This window comes from Zosterops lateralis (assembly GCF_965231275.1).
Source record: "Zosterops lateralis genome assembly, chromosome: 1".
Lineage (NCBI taxonomy): Eukaryota > Metazoa > Chordata > Aves > Passeriformes > Zosteropidae > Zosterops > Zosterops lateralis.
The window spans coordinates 599415-620789 of NC_139762.1; the positions used below are offsets into that span (position 1 = coordinate 599415).

Here is a 21375-nt window from a genome sequence, read left to right on the forward strand (position 1 = left end):
CCCCCCAGGCTGGCAGTACCCCATAGCTCAGCTCCTCCGGGCACGGCTGCTCCACTTTGCAGGTGCTGGGACATCCCGGGGGCCCGGCGGGGTCGGGGGGGATCAGCACGGCCTCGGCTCCAGCTGCGGCTGCCCAGGCATCGTCCTCCTCCTCCACCTTCACCTTCCGCACCAGCCACTGCCCTGCGGGGACACGGGGGGTGTCCTGGGGCAGTTACTGGTGCCAGGACACGGTGACGGCCACCAGGACACGGTGACGGCCACCAGGGACCTGCCACTGCCACCAGGGACCTGTAACTGCCACCAGGACACGGTAACTGCCACCAGGGACCTGTAACTGCCACCAGGGACCTGTAACTGCCACCAGGACACAGGAACTGCCACCAGGGACCTGTAACTGCCACCAGGACACGGTAACTGCCACCAGGGACCTGTAACTGCCACCAGGACACTGTAACTGCCACCAGGACACTGTAACTGCCACCAGGGACCTGTAACTGCCACCAGGACACTGTAACTGCCACCAGGGACCTGTAACTGCCACCAGGACACGGTAACTGCCACCAGGACACTGTAACTGCCACCAGGGACCTGTAACTGCCACCAGGACACGGTAACTGCCACCAGGACACTGTAACTGCCACCAGGGACCTGTAACTGCCACCAGGACACGGTAACTGCCACCAGGACACGGTAACTGCCACCAGGACACGGTAACTGCCACCAGGGACCTGCAACGGCCACCAGGGACCTGCCACTGCCACCAGGACACGGTGACGGCCACCAGGGACCTGCAACTGCCACCAGGGACCTGCAACTGCCACCAGGGACCTGCAACTGCTACCAGGACACGGTAACTGCCACCAGGGACCTCTAACGGTCACCAGGGATCTGTAACTGTCACCAGGGACCTGCCACTGCCACCAGACATGGCCAATGGAACCAGGGACACGGTGACTGTCACTGGCCCTGGGGACACGGTGACATCCCCCACGGCCCCAGTGCTGCCCCCAGCCCCAGGACAGGGTGACAGTGACCGTGTGGCCCCGGCAGTGTCACCGTGTCCCTCACCTGCCCCGTGGAGCTCCGGGTCCCCCGGATCAGCCCTGTCACCCTCGGGGGTCACCTCAGCCTTGGGGACCACCAGCCAGGCTGTGGGGACACAGAGTCACAGGTGGGTCCCCCCCTGGCTCAGGGGTCACCCTGAGCACCCCGGGGACCCCCCAGGGATCCCCCAGACCCACCTGAGTTGGCACATCCTGGGGCTTCCATCTCCTCCTGCTCCGTCCTGGCCACGGGGGGACCTGCAGGAGGGGGGGGGATATGGGGTGAGCCCCCCCAGACCCCAACAGGGGGGTCTGACCCCAACAGGGGGGTCTGGGACCCCCGGGAATGTACCCAGGGCAAGGTGGGGGTGAATTCTGTCCTGCCTGGTGGGTCTGGGGGGTTTGGGGGGGATTCAGGGGGGTCAGGCAATGATCTGGGGGGGTCTCCTGGGATTCTGGGGGGCTCTGGGGTGGTCCTGGGGGTTCCTGTCCCTGTTCAGGCCCCCCATGAGCCCTACGGCCACGCCAGCCCCTCCCTCTGTCCCCCCTGAGCCCCCCAGACCCCCACCCAAACCCTTTTAGCACCCCCAGCCCCCCTGAGCCCCCCCAGGACCCCCCCAAACCCTTTTAGCCCCCCCTGAGCCCCCCCGGACCCCCATCCAAACCCTTTTAGCCCCCCCTGAGCCCCCCCAGGACCCCCCCAAACCCTTTTAGCCCCCCCTGAGCCCCCCCGGACCCCCCCAAACCCTTTTAACACCCCCAACCCCCTCTGCCCCCCTTTGTCCCCCCTCAAACCTGTTTTTGTCCCCCCCCCTTCCCCTCCCTCCCCTCCCCCTTTCCCTCCCCCCCCTTCCCGTCCCCGCCCTCCCATCCTGCCCCTCCCCCCCCGCTTCCCTCGCCCTTTCCTGCCCCTCCCCCCCCCATCCCGCTCCGGTGCCGGTCCCGCCCTTACCCGTGTCCTCCCTGTGTCCCCCCGGTGTCCCCAGGTGTCCCCCCGGTGTCCCCCCGGTGTCCCCCGGTCCCCAAACGGCTCCTCCGCCGCCGCGCCCCGCCCCCCGCGGTGGCCGCCGGTCCCCCCGCCCCCCTCCGGGACCGCCCCCTCCCCCCTGTCCGCGCCCCCCACGTGTCCCCCGGGTGTCCCCACGTGTGTCCCCCAATGTCCCCCCAATGTCCCCTCAGTGTCCCCCGGGTGTCCCCCACGTGTGTCCCCGGTGTCCCCACGTGTCCCCCCAATGTCCCCCAATGTCCCCCAATGTCCCCCCAATGTCCCCCAATGTCCCCCCAATGTCCCCCAATGTCCCCCAATGTCCCCCAGTGTCCCCCAATGTCCCCCAATGTCCCCCAGTGTCCCCCAATGTCCCCCAATGTCCCCCAATGTCCCCCCAATGTCCCCCAATGTCCCCCAATGTCCCCCAGTGTCCCCCCAATGTCCCCCAGTGTCCCCCAATGTCCCCCAATGTCCCCCAATGTCCCCCCAATGTCCCCCCAGTGTCCCCCCAATGTCCCCCAGTGTCCCCCAGTGTCCCCCAATGTCCCCCAATGTCCCCCCAATGTCCCCCAATGTCCCCCAATGTCCCCCAATGTCCCCCAGTGTCCCCCAATGTCCCCCAATGTCCCCCAGTGTCCCCCCAATGTCCCCCCAATGTCCCCCCAATGTCCCCCAATGTCCCCCCAATGTCCCCCAGTGTCCCCCCAGTGTCCCCCCCAATGTCCCCCAATGTCCCCTCAATGTCCCCCAGTGTCCCCTCAATGTCCCCCAATGTCCCCCAATGTCCCCCCAATGTCCCCCAGTGTCCCCCAATGTCCCCCCAATGTCCCCCCAATGTCCCCCCAGTGTCCCCCCAATGTCCCCCCAAATGTCCCCCCAAATGTCCCCTGTGTTCCCTCGTGTCCCCAGTGTCCCCCTGTCCTCCACCCCAGTGCTGTCCCCCCCCCTTGGAGGGGACACTGACACAGTCACGGACACAGGACAGGGACATGAGGGGACACAGGACATGAGGACACCAGGGGACTTGGGGACACTCAGGGACACATGGGGACAACAATGGGCCAAGGACAGGGGATGGGAACGGGGACAGGGAGGACACAGGACTGGCCATGGGGGGACATAGGGGACATGGGGGGACACAGGGGACATGGGGGGACACAGAGGACATGGGGGGACACAGGGGACATGAGGGGACACAGGGGACATGGGGGGACACAGGGGACATGGGGGGACACAGGGCTGGGGGGACACAGGGGACATGAGGGGACACAGGGGACATGGGGGGACACAGGGGACATGAGGGGACACAAGACAGGAATGTGGAGGGATGGGGGGACACCAGGGACACAGCCAGGACACAAGGGGACACCAGATGAGGACACGGGATGGGGACACAGGACAGGGACAAGGGGACACAAGACGGGGACACACAACAGGGACACAGGGGGTCAGCGTGACCAGGAGCCACTGCCCTGCCACATCCGTGTCCCCGTGTCCCCGTGTCCCCGTGTCCCCATATCCCTGTGTCCCTGTGTCCCCGTGTCCCCGTGTCCCCGTGTCCCCATATCCCTGTGTCCCCATGTCCCCGTGTCCCCGTGTCCCCGTGTCCCCATATCCCTGTGTCCCTGTGTCCCTGTGTCCCCGTGTCCCCGTGTCCCCGTGTCCCCATGTCCCTGTGTCCCCGTGTCCCCGTGTCCCCATGTCCCTGTGTCCCCGTGTCCCCGTGTCCCCGTGTCCCCATGTCCCCGTGTCCCCGTGTCCCCATGTCCCTGTGTCCCCGTGTCCCCGTGTCCCTGTGTCCCCATGTCCCCATGTCCCCATGTCCCTGTGTCCCCGTGTCCCCGTGTCCCCGTGTCCCCGTGTCCCCGTGTCCCCATGTCCCTGTGTCCCCGTGTCCCCGTGTCCCTGTGTCCCCATATCCCTGTGTCCCCGTGTCCCTGTGTCCCCATATCCCTGTGTCCCCGTGTCCCCGTGTCCCCATGTCCCCGTGTCCCCGTGTCCCCGTGTCCCCATATCCCTGTGTCCCTGTGTCCCCATATCCCTGTGTCCCCATGTCCCCGTGTCCCCGTGTCCCCGTGTCCCCGTGTCCCCGTGTCCCCGTGTCCCCATGTCCCTGTGTCCCCGTGTCCCCGTGTCCCTGTGTCCCCATATCCCTGTGTCCCCGTGTCCCTGTGTCCCCATATCCCTGTGTCCCCGTGTCCCCGTGTCCCCATGTCCCCGTGTCCCCGTGTCCCCGTGTCCCCATATCCCTGTGTCCCTGTGTCCCCATATCCCTGTGTCCCCATGTCCCCGTGTCCCCATGTCCCCGTGTCCCCGTGTCCCCATACCGGATGCCGGATGTCCCACCCCATTACCCTCTCCCGGGAGACGGGGAGATGTCACCCCGCTGTCACCATGTCCCCCCCAGGTGCCAGCTGTGCCCAATCGGTGTCACCGCAGCTGGTGGCACTTCTGGGGCCTTCCCATAAATCCCGGAGCCGCTCGGCAGTGCCAGGGCTGGGGCTGGGAGCGACACCAGGGTGGGGACACTGGGGTGACACTGTGGGACATCCAGGCCACAGGGACACCCCGGGAATTGTGGGGTCACTGGATCCCCCTTTTCCAGGACCAGCAGGACCGGACATGGCCGGAGTGGCGTGGCCAGGGGTCACCGCGGGGGTCACGGCCGTGGCCCTGCTCTGGGTGACCACCGTGGGGGCAGCCACGGGGTGAGGGCCAGGAATGGGGGAATGGGAATGGGAATGGGAATGGGGGTGGGAATGGGAATGGGGGGTGGGAACTGGGAATGGGAACTGGGAATGGGGGTGGGAATGGGAACTGGGAATGGGAGCTGGGAATGGGAACTGGGGACGGGAGCTGGGAATGAGGGTGGGAATAGGGGTGGGAATGGGAACTGGGAATGAGGGGTGAGAATGGGAATGGGAATGGGGAATGGGAGCTGGGAATGGGAGCTGGGAATGGGAACTGGGAATGAGGGGTGGGAGCTGAGAATGGGAGCTGGGAATGGGTGTGTGAACTGGGAACAGGAACTGGGAATGGCTATGGGAGCTAGGAATGGGAAGTGGGAATGGGAACTGGGAATGAGGGGTGGGAGCTGGGAATGAGAGCTGGAAATAGGAACTGAGAATGAGGGTTGGGAGCTGAGAATGGGAACTGGGAATGGGAACTGGGAATGGGTGTGGGAGCTGGGAATGGGAGCTGGGAATGAGGGTGGGAATGGGGGTGAGAATGGGAATGGGAGACAGGAATGGGAACTGGGAATGGGAGCTGGGAAAGGGAACTGGGAATGGGTGTGGGAGCTGAGGATGGGTGTGAGAGTCAGGAAAGGGAACTGTGAATGGGTGTGGGAGCCGGGGATGGATGTGGGAGCCAGGAAATAGAACTAGGAATGGGTGTGGGGGCCAGGAAAGAGGGCTGGGAATGGGGAATGGGAGCTGTGAATGGCTGTGGGAGCCGGGGATGGCTGTGAGAGTCAGGAAAGGGAACTGGGAATGGCTGTGGGAGCCGGGGATGGCTGTGGGAGCCGGGGATGGTGGCAGGAGCGGGGAAGGAGCTGCTCTGGGTGCCAGAGCCGGGCTGGATCCCTGGGGGGGCTCACAGGGAGGCTCTGGAGCCCCCAGAGCGGGGAGGGGTGTGCTGGGTGCCCGATGGGAGCTGGGCTGGAGCTGGGACTGTGCTGGGGGCTGACGGATCCCGAATGGATCGCGGCGGATCCCGGCAGATCCCAGCTGATCCCTGTGGATCCCGGTGGTTCCTGGTGGTTCCTGGTGGATCCTGATGGATCCTGGCTGATCCCAGTGGGTCCCAGTGGACCCCGGCTGACCCCGGTTGATCCTGATGGATCCCGGCTGATCCCGGCTGATCCCTGTTGATCCCAAATGGATCCCAACTGATACCAGTGGATCCCGGCTGATCCCTGTGGATCCCGGTGGTTCCTGGTGGTTCCTGGTGTATCCTGGTGGATCCCGACTGATCCCAGTGGATCCCGGCTGATCCTGGCAGATCCCTGTGGATCCTGGCTGATCCAGAACAGATCCCAGTGGATCCTGAACAGATCCCGAATGGATCCCAGTGGATCCCGGTGGGTCCCAGCTGATCCCGGTAGATCCCGGTGGATCCCGGCTGATCCCGGCTGACCCCGGCGGTCCCCGGGCCCTGCAGGCGCTGGTGCCAGCGGACGGTGCAGGTGACGGAGCAGGAGGAGGTGACGCCGCGGCGCGAGGCCGCCGTGCCCTGTCCCAGTTTGTACCAGTACAGCCTGGCCGGGTGGCGCCTGGACCGGGCCCGAACGGGCCGGGACCGCGGGAACCCCCCCGGGGACACCGGGCCCGTCCTCTGCTACATCTACCGGTGAGCCCCGGGGGGGACAGGGCACTGAGTGACACCGGGTGACACCGAGATGTGGCACTGAGTGACACCGGGTGACAACGAGTGACACTGAGTGACACCGGGTGACACCGAGATGTGGCACTGAGTGACACTGGGTGACACCGAGATGTGGCACTGAGTGACACCGGGTGACACGGAGTGACACTGAGTGACACCGGGTGACACTGAGATGTGCCACTGAGTGACACTGGGTGACACTGAGACATGGCACTGAGTGACACCGGGTGACACCGAGATGTGGCACTGAGTGACACCGGGTGACACTGAGACGTGGCACTGAGTGACACCGGGTGACACCGAGTGACACCGGGGTGTCCCCGCAGCCCCCCGGAGGTGCAGCCCGTGGTCCGGAACCGCACGGAGCGGGGCTGCTGTCCCGGCTGGAGCGGCCCCCGCTGCACTGAGGGTGAGGGGGGACACGGGGGTGGCACCCAGGGGTGTCCCCAGTGCTGTGCCAGTCCCGCTGGGGGCCGGGATGGGTGTCATTCCCATCCCTGTCATTGCCACCCTGTCATTGCCACCCGAGGGTGCTGGGAGCGGTGCTGGGTGCCAGAGTGGGAGATGGGAGCTGGGATGGGATGTGGGATGGGTACTGGAAACTGGGACTGGTTCTAGGATGTGTTCTGAGAGCCAGGATGGGTGTTGGGATGGGTACTGGGATGTGGGATGGGTACTGGGAGCTGGGGCTGGTGTTGGGATGTGTTCTGACAGCCGGGAAGGGAGCTGGGATGGGAGCTGGGATCTAGAATGGGTACCAGGAGCTGGGATTAGTGCTAGGATATGCTCTAGGATGGGAGTTGGGATGGGAGTTGGGATGTGGAATGGGTGCTGGGAGCTGGGACTGGTGTTGGGATGTGTTCTGAGAGCTGGGATGGGAGCTGGGATCTAGAATGGGTACTGGAAACTGGGGCTGGTGTTGGGATGTGTTCTGGATGGGAGAACATCCAAGATGTTCTAGGATCTAGGAACACATCTAGGATGTGTTCTAGGATGGGAGTTGGGATGTGGGATGGGTACTGGGAGCTGGGACTGGTTCTAGGATGTGTTCTGAGAGCTGGGATGGGAGCTGGGAGCTGAGATGAGAGCTGGGATCTAGAATGGGTACCGGGAGCTGGGATTGGTGCTAGGATATGTTCTAGGATGGGAGTTGGGATGGGAGCTGGGGTCTAGGGTGGGTACTGGGAGCTGGGACTGGGGCCAAGGTGTGTTCTGGATGGGAGAGCATCCAGGATGTTCTAGGATCTAGGAACACATCTAGGATGTGTTCTAGGATAGGAGCTGGGATCTGGGATTGGATCTAGGGTAGGTACTGGAAGCTGGGGCTGGTTCTAAGATGTGTTCTGAGAGCTGGGATGGGTGCTGGGATCTAGGACAGGAACTGGGAGCTGGGATAGGAGCTGGGATGTGGGATGGGTACTGGGAGCTGGGGCTGGTGCTGGGATGTGTTCTGAGACCTGGGATGGGAGCTGGGATGGGAGCTGGATGGGTGTCATTCCCCTCACATCATTCCCAGTGTGACACCCCCACTGTGCCATCCCCCCTGAGTGCCAGGATGATCACTGAGGCCAGTGCCACCCCCCTGTGTCCCTTGGTGTCCCCCACCGTCCCCGTCCCACAGGCCCCGGCTCCCTGGGCCGCTGTTTCAGCGCGTGGCAGTGCCAGGACGGCCACAACGGCAGCGCCATGAGCCGCGCCGAGTGCTGCCAGCACCCCTGGGGACACAGCTGGCGCCGCGGGGACAGCGAGGGGGACACGGCCGGGCCCTGCCTGCCCTGCACCCGCCTGCCCCTGGGCGGGGACGGGGGGTCCCGGGGCCACCGCAGCCCCCCGGCCACGTGCCAGGCCTGGGCAGGGACACGATTCCGCACCTTCGACGGGCGGCACTTCGGCTTCGCCGGGAGCTGCCGGTACAGCCTGGCCACGGCCACCGACGGCACCTGGGACGTCACCATTGGCCTCGGACAGCCCCGGGTATGGGACAGGGACAGGGGCATAGTAGGGGGACACCTGGAGTCACCCCTGGCCTGGAATGGGGCTGGGATGGGTGACAGCACCTGAGACGTCACCGTTGGCCTCGGACACATGGGGACAGCCAGGGGGGCATAGGGAGGTCTCCCAGATCACCCCTGGACTGGAATGGGGCTGGGATGGACGTGGGGAACACAGGTGGGTGACAGTACCTGGGATGTCACCATCAGCCTTGGACACACAGGGACAGGCAGGGGGGCATAGGGAGGTCTCCCAGAGTCACCCCTGGACTGGAATGGGGCTGGGATGGACGTGGGGAACAGGGATGGGTGACAGCACCTGAGACGTCACCATTGGCCTCGGACAGCCCCGGGTATGGGACAGGGACAGGCAGGGGGGCACCTGGAGCCACCTCTGGCCTGGAATGGGACTGGGATGGATGTTGGGAACAGGGGTGGGTGACAGCACCTGGGACGTCACCATCGGCCTTGGACACCCAGACACTGTGGGGGGACAGGATGGGTCACCTGAGGCCCCTGGCCCTATTCCCAGAGCTGGGATGGGGACTGGCAGCTGTGGTGGGTGATGGGATGGGATGGGATGGGAGCTGGAATGGGTTTGGGGGCTGGGATGAGTTTGGGAGCCAGAATGGGCTCAGAGATGGGGTTTGGGAAAGAACCTGGGATGGCACACCTGTGGCTCCATCCCTGGTGACCGTGACACTGTGAGTGTCCCATCCCTGTCCCTGCTGTCCCTGACACACCTGAGTGTCCCATCCCTGTCCCCACTGTCCCTGACACACCTGAGTGTCCCATCCCTGTCCCCGCTGTCCCTGACACACCTGAGTGTCCCATCCCCGACACCTGAGTGTCCCATCCCCGTCCCTGCTGTCCCTGACACACCTGAGTGTCCCATCCCTGTCCCCACTGTCCCTGACACACCTGAGTGTCCCATCCCCGTCCCTGCTGTCCCTGGCACACCTGAGTGTCCCATCCCCGACCCCAATGTCCCTGGCACACCTGAGTGTCCCATCCCTGACCCCAATGTCCCTGGCACACCTGAGTGTCCCATCCCCGTCCCTGCTATCCCTGACACACCTGAGTGTTCCATCCCAGACCCCTGAGTGTCCCATCCCTGTCCCTGCTGTCCCTGACACACCTGAGTGTCCCATCCCCATCCCCGCTATCCCTGGCACACCTGAGTGTCCCATCCCCGTCCCTGCTGTCCCTGACACACCTGAGTGTCCCATCCCCGACCCCTGAGTGTCCCAGTGCCACCCCCCCTGCCACAGGTGCTGCACATGACCTTTGGGATGGACACGGTGGTGGCCGAGGGACAGAACGTGTCAGTGAACGGGGTGGCAGTGCCACAGGGACGGCCCTACCTGCACAAAGGTGAGGTCCCCAAGGCCACCAGCCTGGGCTGGGCTGGGGATGGACCCCCAGTGACACCAGGAAACATCAGGACACGGTGATTGATCAACGTGCTGCCCTGTCCCCACCCTGTCCCCACCGTGTCCCCACCCCGCACAGGGCTCGGTGTCACCTGGCCAGGTGAGTGGGTGGCCGTGGCCAGCAGCCTGGGCCTGCGGGTGGCCTGGGACAGTGGCCTGGCGGTGACAGTGACAGCGGAGCCCGAACTGCGCGGAGCCACCTGGGGCCTCTGCGGCACCTACACCGACGACCCTGCAGGTGAGTCCCACAGCCCCAGTGCCCCCCCTCACCCCTCCTGGGGACACCCCAAGTGTCCCCAACCTCCCTGTCCCCCCCCAGACGACTTTGTCCTCCCCGATGGGGACATCGCCACCTTCGCCGCCGCCTTTGGCAACGCCTGGAAGGTGCCAGTGGCTGCCCCGGAGGTACCTCAGGGGTTGGGGTGACCCCCCTGTGCCCCTTTGGGGGTCCCCGGGGGTCTCCCCCGCGCTGAGGGACCCCCGGCTCAGCCCCCGTGCAGGGACGTGGCGGAGGGTGGCACCAGGTGTGACCCAGGGGAGGTGACAGCGGCGGTGGCCACATGTGGGCACCTGCTGGCCCAGCCCTTCCAGCAGTGCCACGGCGAGGTCAGCGACACTGGGGGGGCTTTGGGGGGTCCTGGGGGGTCCTGGGAGGGGTCCTGGGGGACCGGGGGGGTCCTGGAGGGTCCTGGGAGGGGTCCTGGGGGGTCCTGGAGGGTCCTGGGAGGGGTCCTGGGGGTCCTGGGGGATCCTGGGGGGTCCTGGGAGGGGTCCTGGGGGGGTCCTGGGGGGTCTTAGGAAGGCTCCCAGGGGGTCCTGAGGGTTCTGGAATGTCCTGGGGGGATCCATGTCATCCCAGGGCTGTCCTGGGAAGTTCCAGGGGATCCCAAAGTTGTTCTGGGATGTCCTGGGGGATCCCAGGGGCTTCTGGAGGGTTTGGGAAGGTTCCAGGGGATTCCGGAGAGTCCTGGGGACATTCCTGGGGGGTTCTGTGAGGTCCCAGGGGGTCCTGGGGTGTCCTGAGGCCCCCAGGGGATTCTGGAACGTCCTGGGGAGTCCTGGGGACATTCCTGGGGGGTTCTGTCAGGTCCCAGGGGGTCTGGGGGCGCCCTGAGGGTCCCAGGGGATTCTGGGGAGGTCCTGGAAGGTCTGGGAAATTCCAGGGGGTTCTTGGGCATCCGCAGGGAGGTCCTGGGGTCTTCTGGTGGTCCTGGGGTGTCCTGGGGTGTCCTGGGGTGTCCCGGGGTGTTCTGGGGTGTCCCGGGATGTCCTGGGGGGTCCTGGGGTGTCCTGGGGTGTCCTGGGGTGTCCTGGGGGCTCTTGGAGGACTCTCACTGCTGTTCCCCCCCTCCCCACCCCAGGTGGACCCCAGCGGGTTCTACGCAGCGTGTGTGGCCCTGCTGTGCGGGGACGGGGTCCTGGTGTCACCCCCCGGTCCCCTGTCACCCCCCGGTCCCCTGTCACCCCCCAGTCCCCTGTCACCCTTCAGTCCCCTGTCACCCCCCGGTCCCCTGTCACCCCCCAGTCCCCTGCCACCTCCTGGTCCCCTGTCACCCCTTGATCCCCTGTCACCCCCCAATCCCCTGTCACCTCCTGATCCCCTGTCACCCCTTGATCCCCTGTCACCCCCCAATCCCCTGTCACCCCTTGATCCCCTGTCACCCCCCAATCCCCTGTCACCCCCTGGTCCCCTGTCACCCCTCAATCCCCTGTCACCTTCCAGTCCTCTGTCACCCCCTGATCCCCTGTCACCCCCCGGTCCCCTGTCACCCCCCGGTCCCCTGTCACCCCCTGATCCCCTGTCACCCCCCGGTCCCCTGTCACCCCCCGGTCCCCTGTCACCCCCCAATCCCCTGCCACCCCCCGGTCCCCCTCCCCCCGCCGCCTGTGCCACCTTCTCCGCCTACTCCCGGGAGTGCTCCCTCCGCCAGCTCTCTGTCCCCTGGCGCCGTCCCGGTTTCTGCGGTAGGAATTGTCCCCTCCCTGTCCCTCCCCTGGGGTGTCACCGGTGCCACCACCGTGTCCCCTGTCCCCAGAGCGCCCCTGCCCGGCCGGACAGCGCTTCTCGGACTGCGTGTCCCTGTGTCCCGTCACCTGCGCCACCGCGGGGACAGCCGAGCCGGGGACGTGCCACCGGCAGTGCCACAGCGGCTGCGAGTGTCACCCGGGGCTGGCCCGGGACGGGGACAGCTGTGTCCCCCCCGCCGCCTGTCCCTGCCACCACCGGCGACAGCGCTACGGGCCCGGCCAGAGCATCCGCCAGCGCTGCAACCTCTGGTGGGTGGCACTGCGGTGACAGGGGTGACACTGTGGTGACACTGGTGGCACTGCGGTGACAGTGGTGGGTGGCACTGTGGTGACAGTGGTGACACTGCGGTGACACTGGTGGCACTGAGGTGACAGTGGTGACACTGTGGGGACAGTGGTGGGTGACACTGCGGTGACACTGGTGACACTGTGGTGACACTGGTGGCACTGCGGTGACAGTGGTGGGTGGCACTGCGGTGACACTGGTGGGTGGCACTGCGGTGACACTGGTGGCACTGCGGTGACACTGGTGACACTGTGGTGACACTGGTGGCACTGCGGTGACAGTGGTGGGTGGCACTGCGGTGACACTGGTGGCACTGTGGTGACACTGGTGGGTGGCACTGTGGTGACACTGGTGGCACTGCGGTGACAGAGGTGGGTGGCACTGTGGGGACAGTGGTGGCACCGTGGTGACGGTGGTGGGTGGCACTGCGGTGACACTGGTGGCACTGCGGTGACAGTGGTGGCACTGTGGTGACAGTGGTGGGTGACACTGCGGTGACAGTGGTGGCACTGCGGTGACAGTGGTGGCACTGTGGTGACACTGGTGGCACTGTGGGGACAGTGGTGGCACTGTGGTGACACTGGTGGGTGGCACTGTGGGGACAGTGGTGGGTGGCACTGGGGTGACACTGCGGTGACAGGGGTGGGTGACACTGCGGTGACAGAGGTGGCACTGCGGTGACAGGGGTGGGTGACACTGCGGTGACAGTGGTGGCACTGTGGTGACAGTGGTGGCACTGCGGTGACAGTGGTGGGTGGCACTGCGGTGACAGTGGTGGGTGACACTGTGGTGACAGTGGTGACACTGCGGGGACACTGGTGACACTGCGGTGACAGTGGTGGCACTGCGGTGACAGTGGTGGGTGGCACTGCGGTGACACTGGTGGGTGGCACTGTGGTGACAGTGGTGACACTGTGGTGACAGTGGTGGCACTGCGGTGACACTGGTGGGTGGCACTGCGGTGACAGAGGTGACACTGTGGTGACAGTGGTGGCACTGTGGTGACACTGGTGGCACTGTGGGGACAGTGGTGGGTGGCACTGGGGTGACAGTGGTGGGTGGCACTGCGGTGACAGCAGTGGCACCCACCGGGTCCCTTTGGGTCCCCTTTGGGGTGTCCCCCGCTGTCCTGGTGTCCCCTCAGCCCGGGCTCCCTGTGGCAGGTTCACTGTGATGTCCCAGATGTCCCCGGTGTCCCCCTCCCGTGACCGGTGTCCCCCCCCCATGACTGATGTCCCCGGTGTCCCCGATGTCCCTGGTGTGTCCCCCCCTGTGACCAGTGTCCCCAATGTCCCCGGTGTCCCCAGCACGTGCCAGGGCGGTCGCTGGCGCTGTGACCGGCAGCGCTGTCCGGCCGAGTGCTCCGTGCTGGGGGGACGTCACTTTGTCACCTTCGACCGCCGCCGCTTCTCCCTGCCCGGGCCCTGCGCCCACACCCTGCTGGAGGTCAGGGGACACAGGGGACACTCGGGGGTGGCTCTGGTGACAGGGGTGGCTCTGGTGGCTCTGGTGGTGGCATTGGTGGCTCTGGTGGTGACAGGGGTGGCTCTGGTGGCGGCAGGGGTGGCTCTGGTGGTGACAGTGGTGGCAGCAGGGGTGGCTCTGGTGGTGACAGGGGTGGTGACAGGGGTGGTGACAGGGATGGCTCTGGTGGCAGTAGGGGTGGCTCTGGTGGCGGCAGGGGTGGCTCTGGTGGTGACAGTGGTGGCAGCAGGGGTGGCTCTGGTGGTGACAGGGGTGGTGGCAGTGGTGGTGACAGGGGTGGCTCTGGTGGTGGCAGGGGTGGCTCTGGTGGCACAGTGGTGGTGGCAGTGGTGGTGGCACAGGGGTGGCTCTGGTGGCAGCAGGGGTGGCTCTGGTGGCTCTGGGGGTGGCAGGGCTCTGCCCAGGGCTGTCACCCTGTGTCACCTGTCCCCTCAGGACTTTGTGGCGGGGCGGCTGCTGGTGACGGCCGAGCACGAGCCCTGTGACAGCCACTGGGGCTGTCCCCGCAGCCTGACTGTCACCACCGGCCACACCACAGCGCGGCTGCAGGGCACAGGTGACACACCTGGGCAGGGCTGGGGTCACCCCCAAACCCTGGGGCCTGTCCCCAATGTCCTTGTGGCCATCCCTCATGTCCCCAGGGTGGTGTGTGACATCGCAGGCCCTGTCCCCAATGTCCCTGTGGCACTGGGACCATCCCAGTCCCTGTCCCCAATGTCCCTGTGCCCATCCCCCATGTCCCCAGGGTGGTGTGTGACATCCCAGTCCCTGTCCCCAATGTCTCTGTGTCCCTGTGCCCATCCCCATGTCCCCATGGTGGTGTGTGACATCCCGGTCCCTGTCCCCAATGTCCCTGTGGCACTGGGACCATCCCAGTCCCTGTCCCCAATGTCCCTGTGTCAATGGGAGCCATCCCTGTCCCTGTCCCCAATGTCTCTGTGCCCATGCCTCATGTCCCCACAGTGGTGTGTGACATCCCAGTCCCTGTCCCCATGTCCCTGTGCCCATCCCCATGTCCCCACAGTGGTGTGTGACATCCCAGGGCCTGTCCCCAATGTCCTGTGGCAGTGGGTGACATCCCAGTCCCTGTCCCCAATGTCCCTGTGCCCATCCCCCATGTCCCCAGGGTGGTGTGTGACATCGCAGTCCCTGTCCCCATGTCCCTGTGGCAGTGGGACCATTCCAAGGCCTGTCCCCAATGTCCCTGTGCCCATCCCCCATGTCCCCAGGGTGGTGTGTGACATCGCAGTCCCTGTCCCCAATGTCCCTGTGTCAATGGGAGCCATCCCAGTGCCTGTCCCCAGTGTCCCTGTGCTCATCTCTCATGTCCCCATGGTGGTGTGTGACACCCCAGTCCCTGTCCCCAATGTCCCCACGGCCCCACCCCTTGGTGCCACCCCTGTCGCCCTCAGGGGAGGTGACAGTGTCCGGGCGGGAGGTGACACTGCCCTTCTCCGGGGCCGGGCTGAGCATCCGCCGCGCGTCCTCGGCCTTCCTGCACCTGCAGCTGCCCGAGGCCCACCTGCTCTGGGGGCTGGGGACCCCCCACACCTTCATCACCCTGCAGCCCTCCATGGCCGGGACGGTGGGTGGGACCCCCAGGATGGGCGGGGAGACCCCCGGGAGGGGCAGGGAGACCCCTGGGATGGGCGGGGAGACCCCCAGGATGGGCGGGGAGACCCCCAGGATGGGCGGGGAGACCCCCGGGAGGGGCAGGGAGACCCCCGGGATGGGCGAGGAGACCCCCGGGATGGGCGGGGAGACCCCCGGGACGGGCGGGGAGACCCCCGGGATGGGCGGGATGGGGCTCAGGGGGGCTCGTCCGGGATGGGAACACGGCGGGATGGGGCTCAGGGCAGACTCCAGGGATGGGCAGGGAGACCCCTGGGATGGGCAGGGAGACCCCCGAGATGGGGCTCAGGGGAGACCCCCAGGATGGGCGGGGAGACCCCCGGGATGGGAGGGGAGACCCCCAGGATGGGACTCAGGGGAGACCCCCGGGATGGGGCTCAGGGGGCTCGTCCGGGATGGGAACACGGCGGGATGGGGCTGAGGGGGGCTCAGGGGGGACCCCAGGGGTGGGAACATGGCGGGATGGGGCTCAGGGGAGACCCCCGGGATGGGAAAAAAGCAGGATGGGGCTCAGGAGGCTCGTCCGGGACGGGAAGGTGGCAGGTTGGGGCTCAGGGGGCTCTATCCACCTGCCGGCAGGTGCGGGGTCTCTGCGGGACTTTTAACGGTGACCAGAGTGACGATTTCACCACCCCGGAGGGGGACGTGGAGCTGGGGGTCTCCGCCTTCGCCAACGCCTTCCGCGCGGCCGGAGCCTGCCCCCCGCTCGCTCCGGCCATTCCCGACCCCTGCGACGCCTTTCCCGGGAGCCGGGAGCGCGCCCGGGCCGCCTGTGCCGTGCTGATGGGGCCGGTATTCCAGGTGAGCGTCCCGGTATTCCAGGTGAGCGTCCCGGTATTCCAGGTGAGCGTCCTGGTATTCCAGGTGAGCGCCCTGGTATTCCAGGTGAGCGCCCCGGTATTCCAGGTGAGCGCCCCGCCCTCCCAGGTGAGTGAGCGGGGACAGGGGACACAGAGGTGACAGTGTCCCCTCCCCTGGCACAGCCGTGTCACCCCGCGGTGGATCCCGAGCCGTTCCTGGAGCTGTGCCGGTGGGACGTGTGCTCCTGCCGGGAAGGGGAAGGGGAAGGGGCAGGGGAAGGGGAGAGGTGCCTGTGCCCAGCCCTGGGCGCCTACGGACGGGAATGTGCCCGCGAAGGGACGGAACTGCACTGGAGGAACCGGAGCCTCTGCGGTGGGAAAATGGGATAGTGGGATAATGGGGGAGTGGGGTGGGATAGTGGGACGGGATAATGGGACGGGATGGGATCCATGAGATGCACAGGATCCATGGGGTGGGATGGGATCCAAGGGATGGGATGGGATAACAGGATGGGATGATGGGATGGGATCCATGGGATGGGATAATGGGATGGGATAATGGGATAATGGGATAGTGCAATGGGATAATGGGATAATGGGATAGTGGGATAGTGGGATGGGATAATGGGATGGGATCCATGGCATGGGATAATGTGATAACGGGATGAGATGTGATAACGGGATGGGATGTGGTGGGATAATGAGATCCATGGGATGGGATAATGGGATAATGGGATGGGATAGTGGGATAGTGGGATGGGATAATGGGATAGTGTGATGGGATAATGGGATGGGATAATGGGATGGGATGGGATCCATGGGATGCACAGGATCCATGGGGTGGGATGGGATAATGGGATGGGATCCATGGGGTGGGATTGGATGGAATCCAAGGGATGGGATGTGATAACAGGATGGGATGTGATGGGATAATGGGATCCATGGGATGGGATAATGGGACAGTGGGATGGGGATGGGATAATGGGATAGTGGGATGGGATAATGGGACAGTGGGATGGAATAATGGGGTAGTGGGATGGGATAACAGGATGGGATGGGATAACGGGATGAGATGATGGGATGGAATCCATGGAATGGGATAACAGGATGGGGGTGGAATAATGGGATGGCATGGGATGGGATAATGTGATAGGGGATGGGATGATGGGACGGGATAATGGGGTGGGGATGGGACACCGCGGGATGGGGGTGGCACGAGGCACCATCTGCCCCCCAGTGACCCCCCGTGTCCCCCCAGACGAGCCGTGCCCCGGGGGGCAGCAGTACCAGGACTGTGGGGGTCCCTGTGGCCGATCCTGCTCGGAGCCCCCCGGGGGCAGTGCCTGTCCCCCCCCGGACACGCTGTGTGTCCCCGGCTGTCGCTGCCCCCCGGGGCTGCTGCTGGCCCAGGGGGGGCAGTGTGTGCCCCCCGCCGCCTGCCCGTGTCCCCGGGGGTCCCGCCTGTACCCCCCCGGGGCCCGGATCCGCCGCGGCTGCCAGGCCTGGTGCGTCCTGGGGGGTCTGGGGGTCCTGGGGGGTCTGGGGGTCCCAGGGGAGTTTGGGGGTCCTGGGGGGTTTGGGGGGGCTAGAGGGGTTTGGGGGTCCTGGGGGGTCTGGGGGGGCTGGAGAGGTCTGGGGGTCATGGGGGGGTTTGGGGGTCCCGGGGGTGTCTGGGGGTCCTGGGGGGTCTGGGGGGGCTGGAGGGGTTTGGGGGTCCCGAGGGAGTTTGAGGGTCCCGGGGAGGTTTGGGGGCCCCGGGGGGGTTTGGGGGTCCCAGGGTGGTTTGGGGGTCTCGGGGGAATTTGAGGGTCCCGGGGGGATTTGGGAGTCCCAGGGGGGTTTGGGGGTCCTGGGGGGCGGTCTGGGGAGGCTAGAGGGGTTTGGGGGTCCTGAGGGGATTTGGGGGTCCCGAGGGGGGTTTGGGGGTCCCGAGGGGCTTTTGTCCCCTGCCCCACTGTGGGGACAGCGATGGGTCTGACACCCCCGGGGGGCGGGGGGGACCCGATTTGGGGCCCTCGGTGGGATGGGGGTGCAGGGGATGGGTGGGATTTGGGTTCTGGAGGTGAGGATGGGGGCGCAGGGACCCCACCATGGGGGTCTCGGGGGGATTTGGGGTGGGTTTGGGGACACAGGACCCCACCGCGGGTGTCTCCCCGTGCAGTGTGTGCTCGGGGGGCTCGTGGCGCTGCGCCCCCGGCCCGTGCCCCCCGGCCCCCCGCTGCCCCCCGGGGCTCCTGCCCGCCCCCCCCGGGTCGTGCCTGCGGCGCTGCGACCCCTCCCACCCCTCGGGCTCCTGCGGCGACCCCTCGGACGGCTGCGTGTGTCCCCCCGGGCGCCTCTTCCTGGTGGGTGACCCCCCTAAAGGGGCTGTGGGCGCTGTGGGGGGTCTCCCCCGACCCCTCAGAGACCCCCCTGACCCCTCCGGGCCCAGGACGGGCGCTGCGTGTCCCCGGAGGAGTGTCCGTGTCACCACGGGGGGCGGCGCTACCCCCCCAACGCCACCATCGCCCGCGACTGCAACACCTGGTGCGACCCCCGGGAGCCCCTGGGCCCTGGCAGACCCTCAGAGACCCCCTGGCAGCCCTTCAGAGACGCCCCCCTCGACCCCTCAGAGACCCTCAGGGACCCCTCAGAGACCCCTGACAGACCCTCAGGGGGACCTCCCGACCCCTCAGAGACCCCCTGAACTCTGCCGGCCCCTCAGAGACCCCCCTGAACCCTGCCAGACCCTCAGGGGGACCCCCCGACCCCTCAGAGACACCCTCCCCCCTACCCCTGGCAGCCCCTCAGAGACCCCTCCCAGACCCTCAGAGACGCCCTGGAAGCCCCTCAGAGACCCCCCCGACCTCTGCCATCCCCTGCGGTGGCACTGTCCCTGTCCCTGTCCCCTGTCCCTGTCCCCACAGCCTGTGCAGGGCACAGCGGTGGCACTGTCCGTGTCCCTGTCCCCACAGCCTGTGCAGGGGACAGCGGTGACACCAGGCCTGTCCCTGTCCCTGTCCCCACAGCCTGTGCAGGGCACAGCGGTGGCACTGTCCGTGTCCCTGTCCCCACAGCCTGTGCAGGGGACAGCGGTGACACCAGGCCTGTCCCTGTCCCTGTCCCCACAGCCTGTGCAGGGCACAGCGGTGGCACTGTCCGTGTCCCTGTCCCCACAGCCTGTGCAGGGCACAGCGGTGACACCAGGCCTGTCCCTGTCCGTGTCCCTGTCCCCACAGCCTGTGCAGGGGACAGCGGTGACACCAGGCCTGTCCCTGTCCCCACAGCCTGTGCAGGGCACAGCGGTGGCACTGTCCCTGTCCCTGTCCCTGTCCCCACAGCCTGTGCAGGGCACAGCAGTGGCACTGTCCCTGTCCCTGTCCCCACAGCCTGTGCAGGGCACTGTCCCTGTCCCTGTCCCTGTCCCCACAGCCTGTGCAGGGCACTGTCACTGTCCCTGTCCCTGTCCCCACAGCCTGTGCAGGGCACAGCGGTGGCACTGTCCCTGTCCCTGTCCCTGTCCCCTGTCCCTGTTCCCACAGCCTGTGCAGGGCACAGCGGTGGCACTGTCCCTGTCCCCTGTCCCTGTCCCCACAGCCTGTGCAGGGCACAGCGGTGGCACTGCGGTCACCAGGAGTGCGCGGGGACGTGCGTGGCCACGGGGGACCCTCACTATGTCACCTTCGACGGCCGGGCCTTCACCTTCGGGGGGGACTGCGAGTACCTGCTGGCCCGGGAGGCCTCGGGGCTCTTCGCTGTCACCGCAGAGAGTGTCCCCTGCGCCGCCACCGGCCTCACCTGCACCAAGTCCGTGCTGGTGGCCATGGGCAACACCGTGGTGCACATGCTCAGGGGTGAGGGGACACTGGGGGGACACTGGGGACATGGGGGACATGGGGGACACCAGGGACAGGGGGGACATTGGGGACAATGGGGGACATGAGGGACAGGGGGGACATGGGGGACACCAGGGACATGGGAGACAGGGGGGACACTGGGGACAATGGGGACACTAGGGACATGGGGGACATTGGGAACAGAGGGGACACTGGGGACATGGGGGACAGCAGGGACATGGGCAACACCGTGGTGCACATGCTCAGGGGTGAGGGGACACAGAGGGGACACTGGGGACATTGGGGGCATGGGGGACACTGTGGTGCACATGCTGAGGGGTGAGGGGGGATATGGGGACATTGGGGACATTGGGGACATGGGGGACATGGGCAACACCGTGGTGCACATGCTCAGGCGTGAGGGGGGACATTGGGACATTGGGGACATTGGGGACACCGTGGTGCACATGCTCAGGGGTGAGGGGGACATTGGGGACATTGGGGACATGAGGGACATGGGGGACACCGTGGTGCACATGCTCAGGGGTGAGGGGACACTGAGGGGACACTGAGGGGACAATGGGGACACCAGGGACACTGTGGTGCACATGCTGAGGGGTGAGCGGGGCATTGGGGACATGGGGGACACCAGGGACATGGGGGACATTGGGGATGTGGGAGACATGGGGGACAGAGGGGACAGGGGGGACATGAGGGACAAAGGGGACAAGGAGGACACCGTGGTGCACATGCTGAGGGGTGAGAGGGGACAGTGAGGGGACAGGGGGGACACTGGGGACAGGGGGGATATTGGGGGACATTGGGGGACATGGGGGGACATGGGGGACATGGGGGACACATGGTGGGACACATGGAGGTGACACACAGAGGGGACACACAGAGGGGACACACAGAGGGGACACACGGGGAGGACATTGGGGGTGACACACAGGGGTGACACATAGAGGTGACACACAGGGGTGACACATGGAGGGGACACATGGAGGTGACACATGGAGGGGACACATGGAGGTGACACATGAAGGTGACACACGGAGGTGACACACAGGGGTGACACACGGAGGGGACACAGAGGTGACACAGGAGTGACCTCAGTGCCCCCCCAGGGCGGGAGGTGACAGTGAACGGGGTGGCCGTGAGACCCCCCAAGGTGTTCGGGGGGTCGGGGCTGACCCTGCAGCGCTCGGGGCTCTTCCTGCTGCTCCTCACCCGCCTGGGGCTGGCCGTGCTCTGGGACGGCGGTGAGACCCCCGGGGGGCTGGGGAGGGGTCTCTGGGGGGTCCCCGGGGCTGGCCGTGCTCTGGGACGGCGGTGAGACCCCCGGGGGGGCTGGGGAGGGGGCTGGGGGGCTCTGGGGGGTCCCCGGGGCTGGCCGTGCTCTGGGACGGCGGTGAGACCCCCGGGGGGCTGGGGGGCTCTGGGGGGGGTCTCTGGGGGATCTCTGGGGGTCTCTAGGGGGTCCCT

The 21375-nt window shown here is 66.4% G+C and overlaps 1 protein-coding gene across 1 annotated transcript in view; it reads left to right on the top strand.

Annotated features, from left to right (window-relative positions):
• Positions 1–4656: 4656 nt before the first annotated feature.
• The window catches only part of LOC310915690 (SCO-spondin-like), a gene marked incomplete at its 5' end in the record, with an annotated part of 21517 nt that continues 4798 nt past the window's right edge, over positions 4657–21375 (top strand). The window contains 19 exons of the mRNA XM_083872771.1: positions 4657–4742; positions 6196–6384; positions 6747–6829; positions 8042–8394; positions 9683–9785; positions 9924–10082; positions 10164–10249; positions 11206–11278; positions 11881–12121; positions 13322–13949; positions 14079–14199; positions 15056–15228; positions 15855–16202; positions 16361–16448; positions 17334–17580; positions 18237–18420; positions 18507–18601; positions 19652–19908; positions 21018–21152. Of these exons, the coding sequence (XP_083728897.1) occupies positions 4657–4742; positions 6196–6384; positions 6747–6829; positions 8042–8394; positions 9683–9785; positions 9924–10082; positions 10164–10249; positions 11206–11278; positions 11881–12121; positions 13322–13949; positions 14079–14199; positions 15056–15228; positions 15855–16202; positions 16361–16448; positions 17334–17580; positions 18237–18420; positions 18507–18601; positions 19652–19908; positions 21018–21152 (3649 nt within the window). The remainder of the gene's footprint in view (positions 4743–6195; positions 6385–6746; positions 6830–8041; positions 8395–9682; positions 9786–9923; positions 10083–10163; positions 10250–11205; positions 11279–11880; positions 12122–13321; positions 13950–14078; positions 14200–15055; positions 15229–15854; positions 16203–16360; positions 16449–17333; positions 17581–18236; positions 18421–18506; positions 18602–19651; positions 19909–21017; positions 21153–21375) is intronic.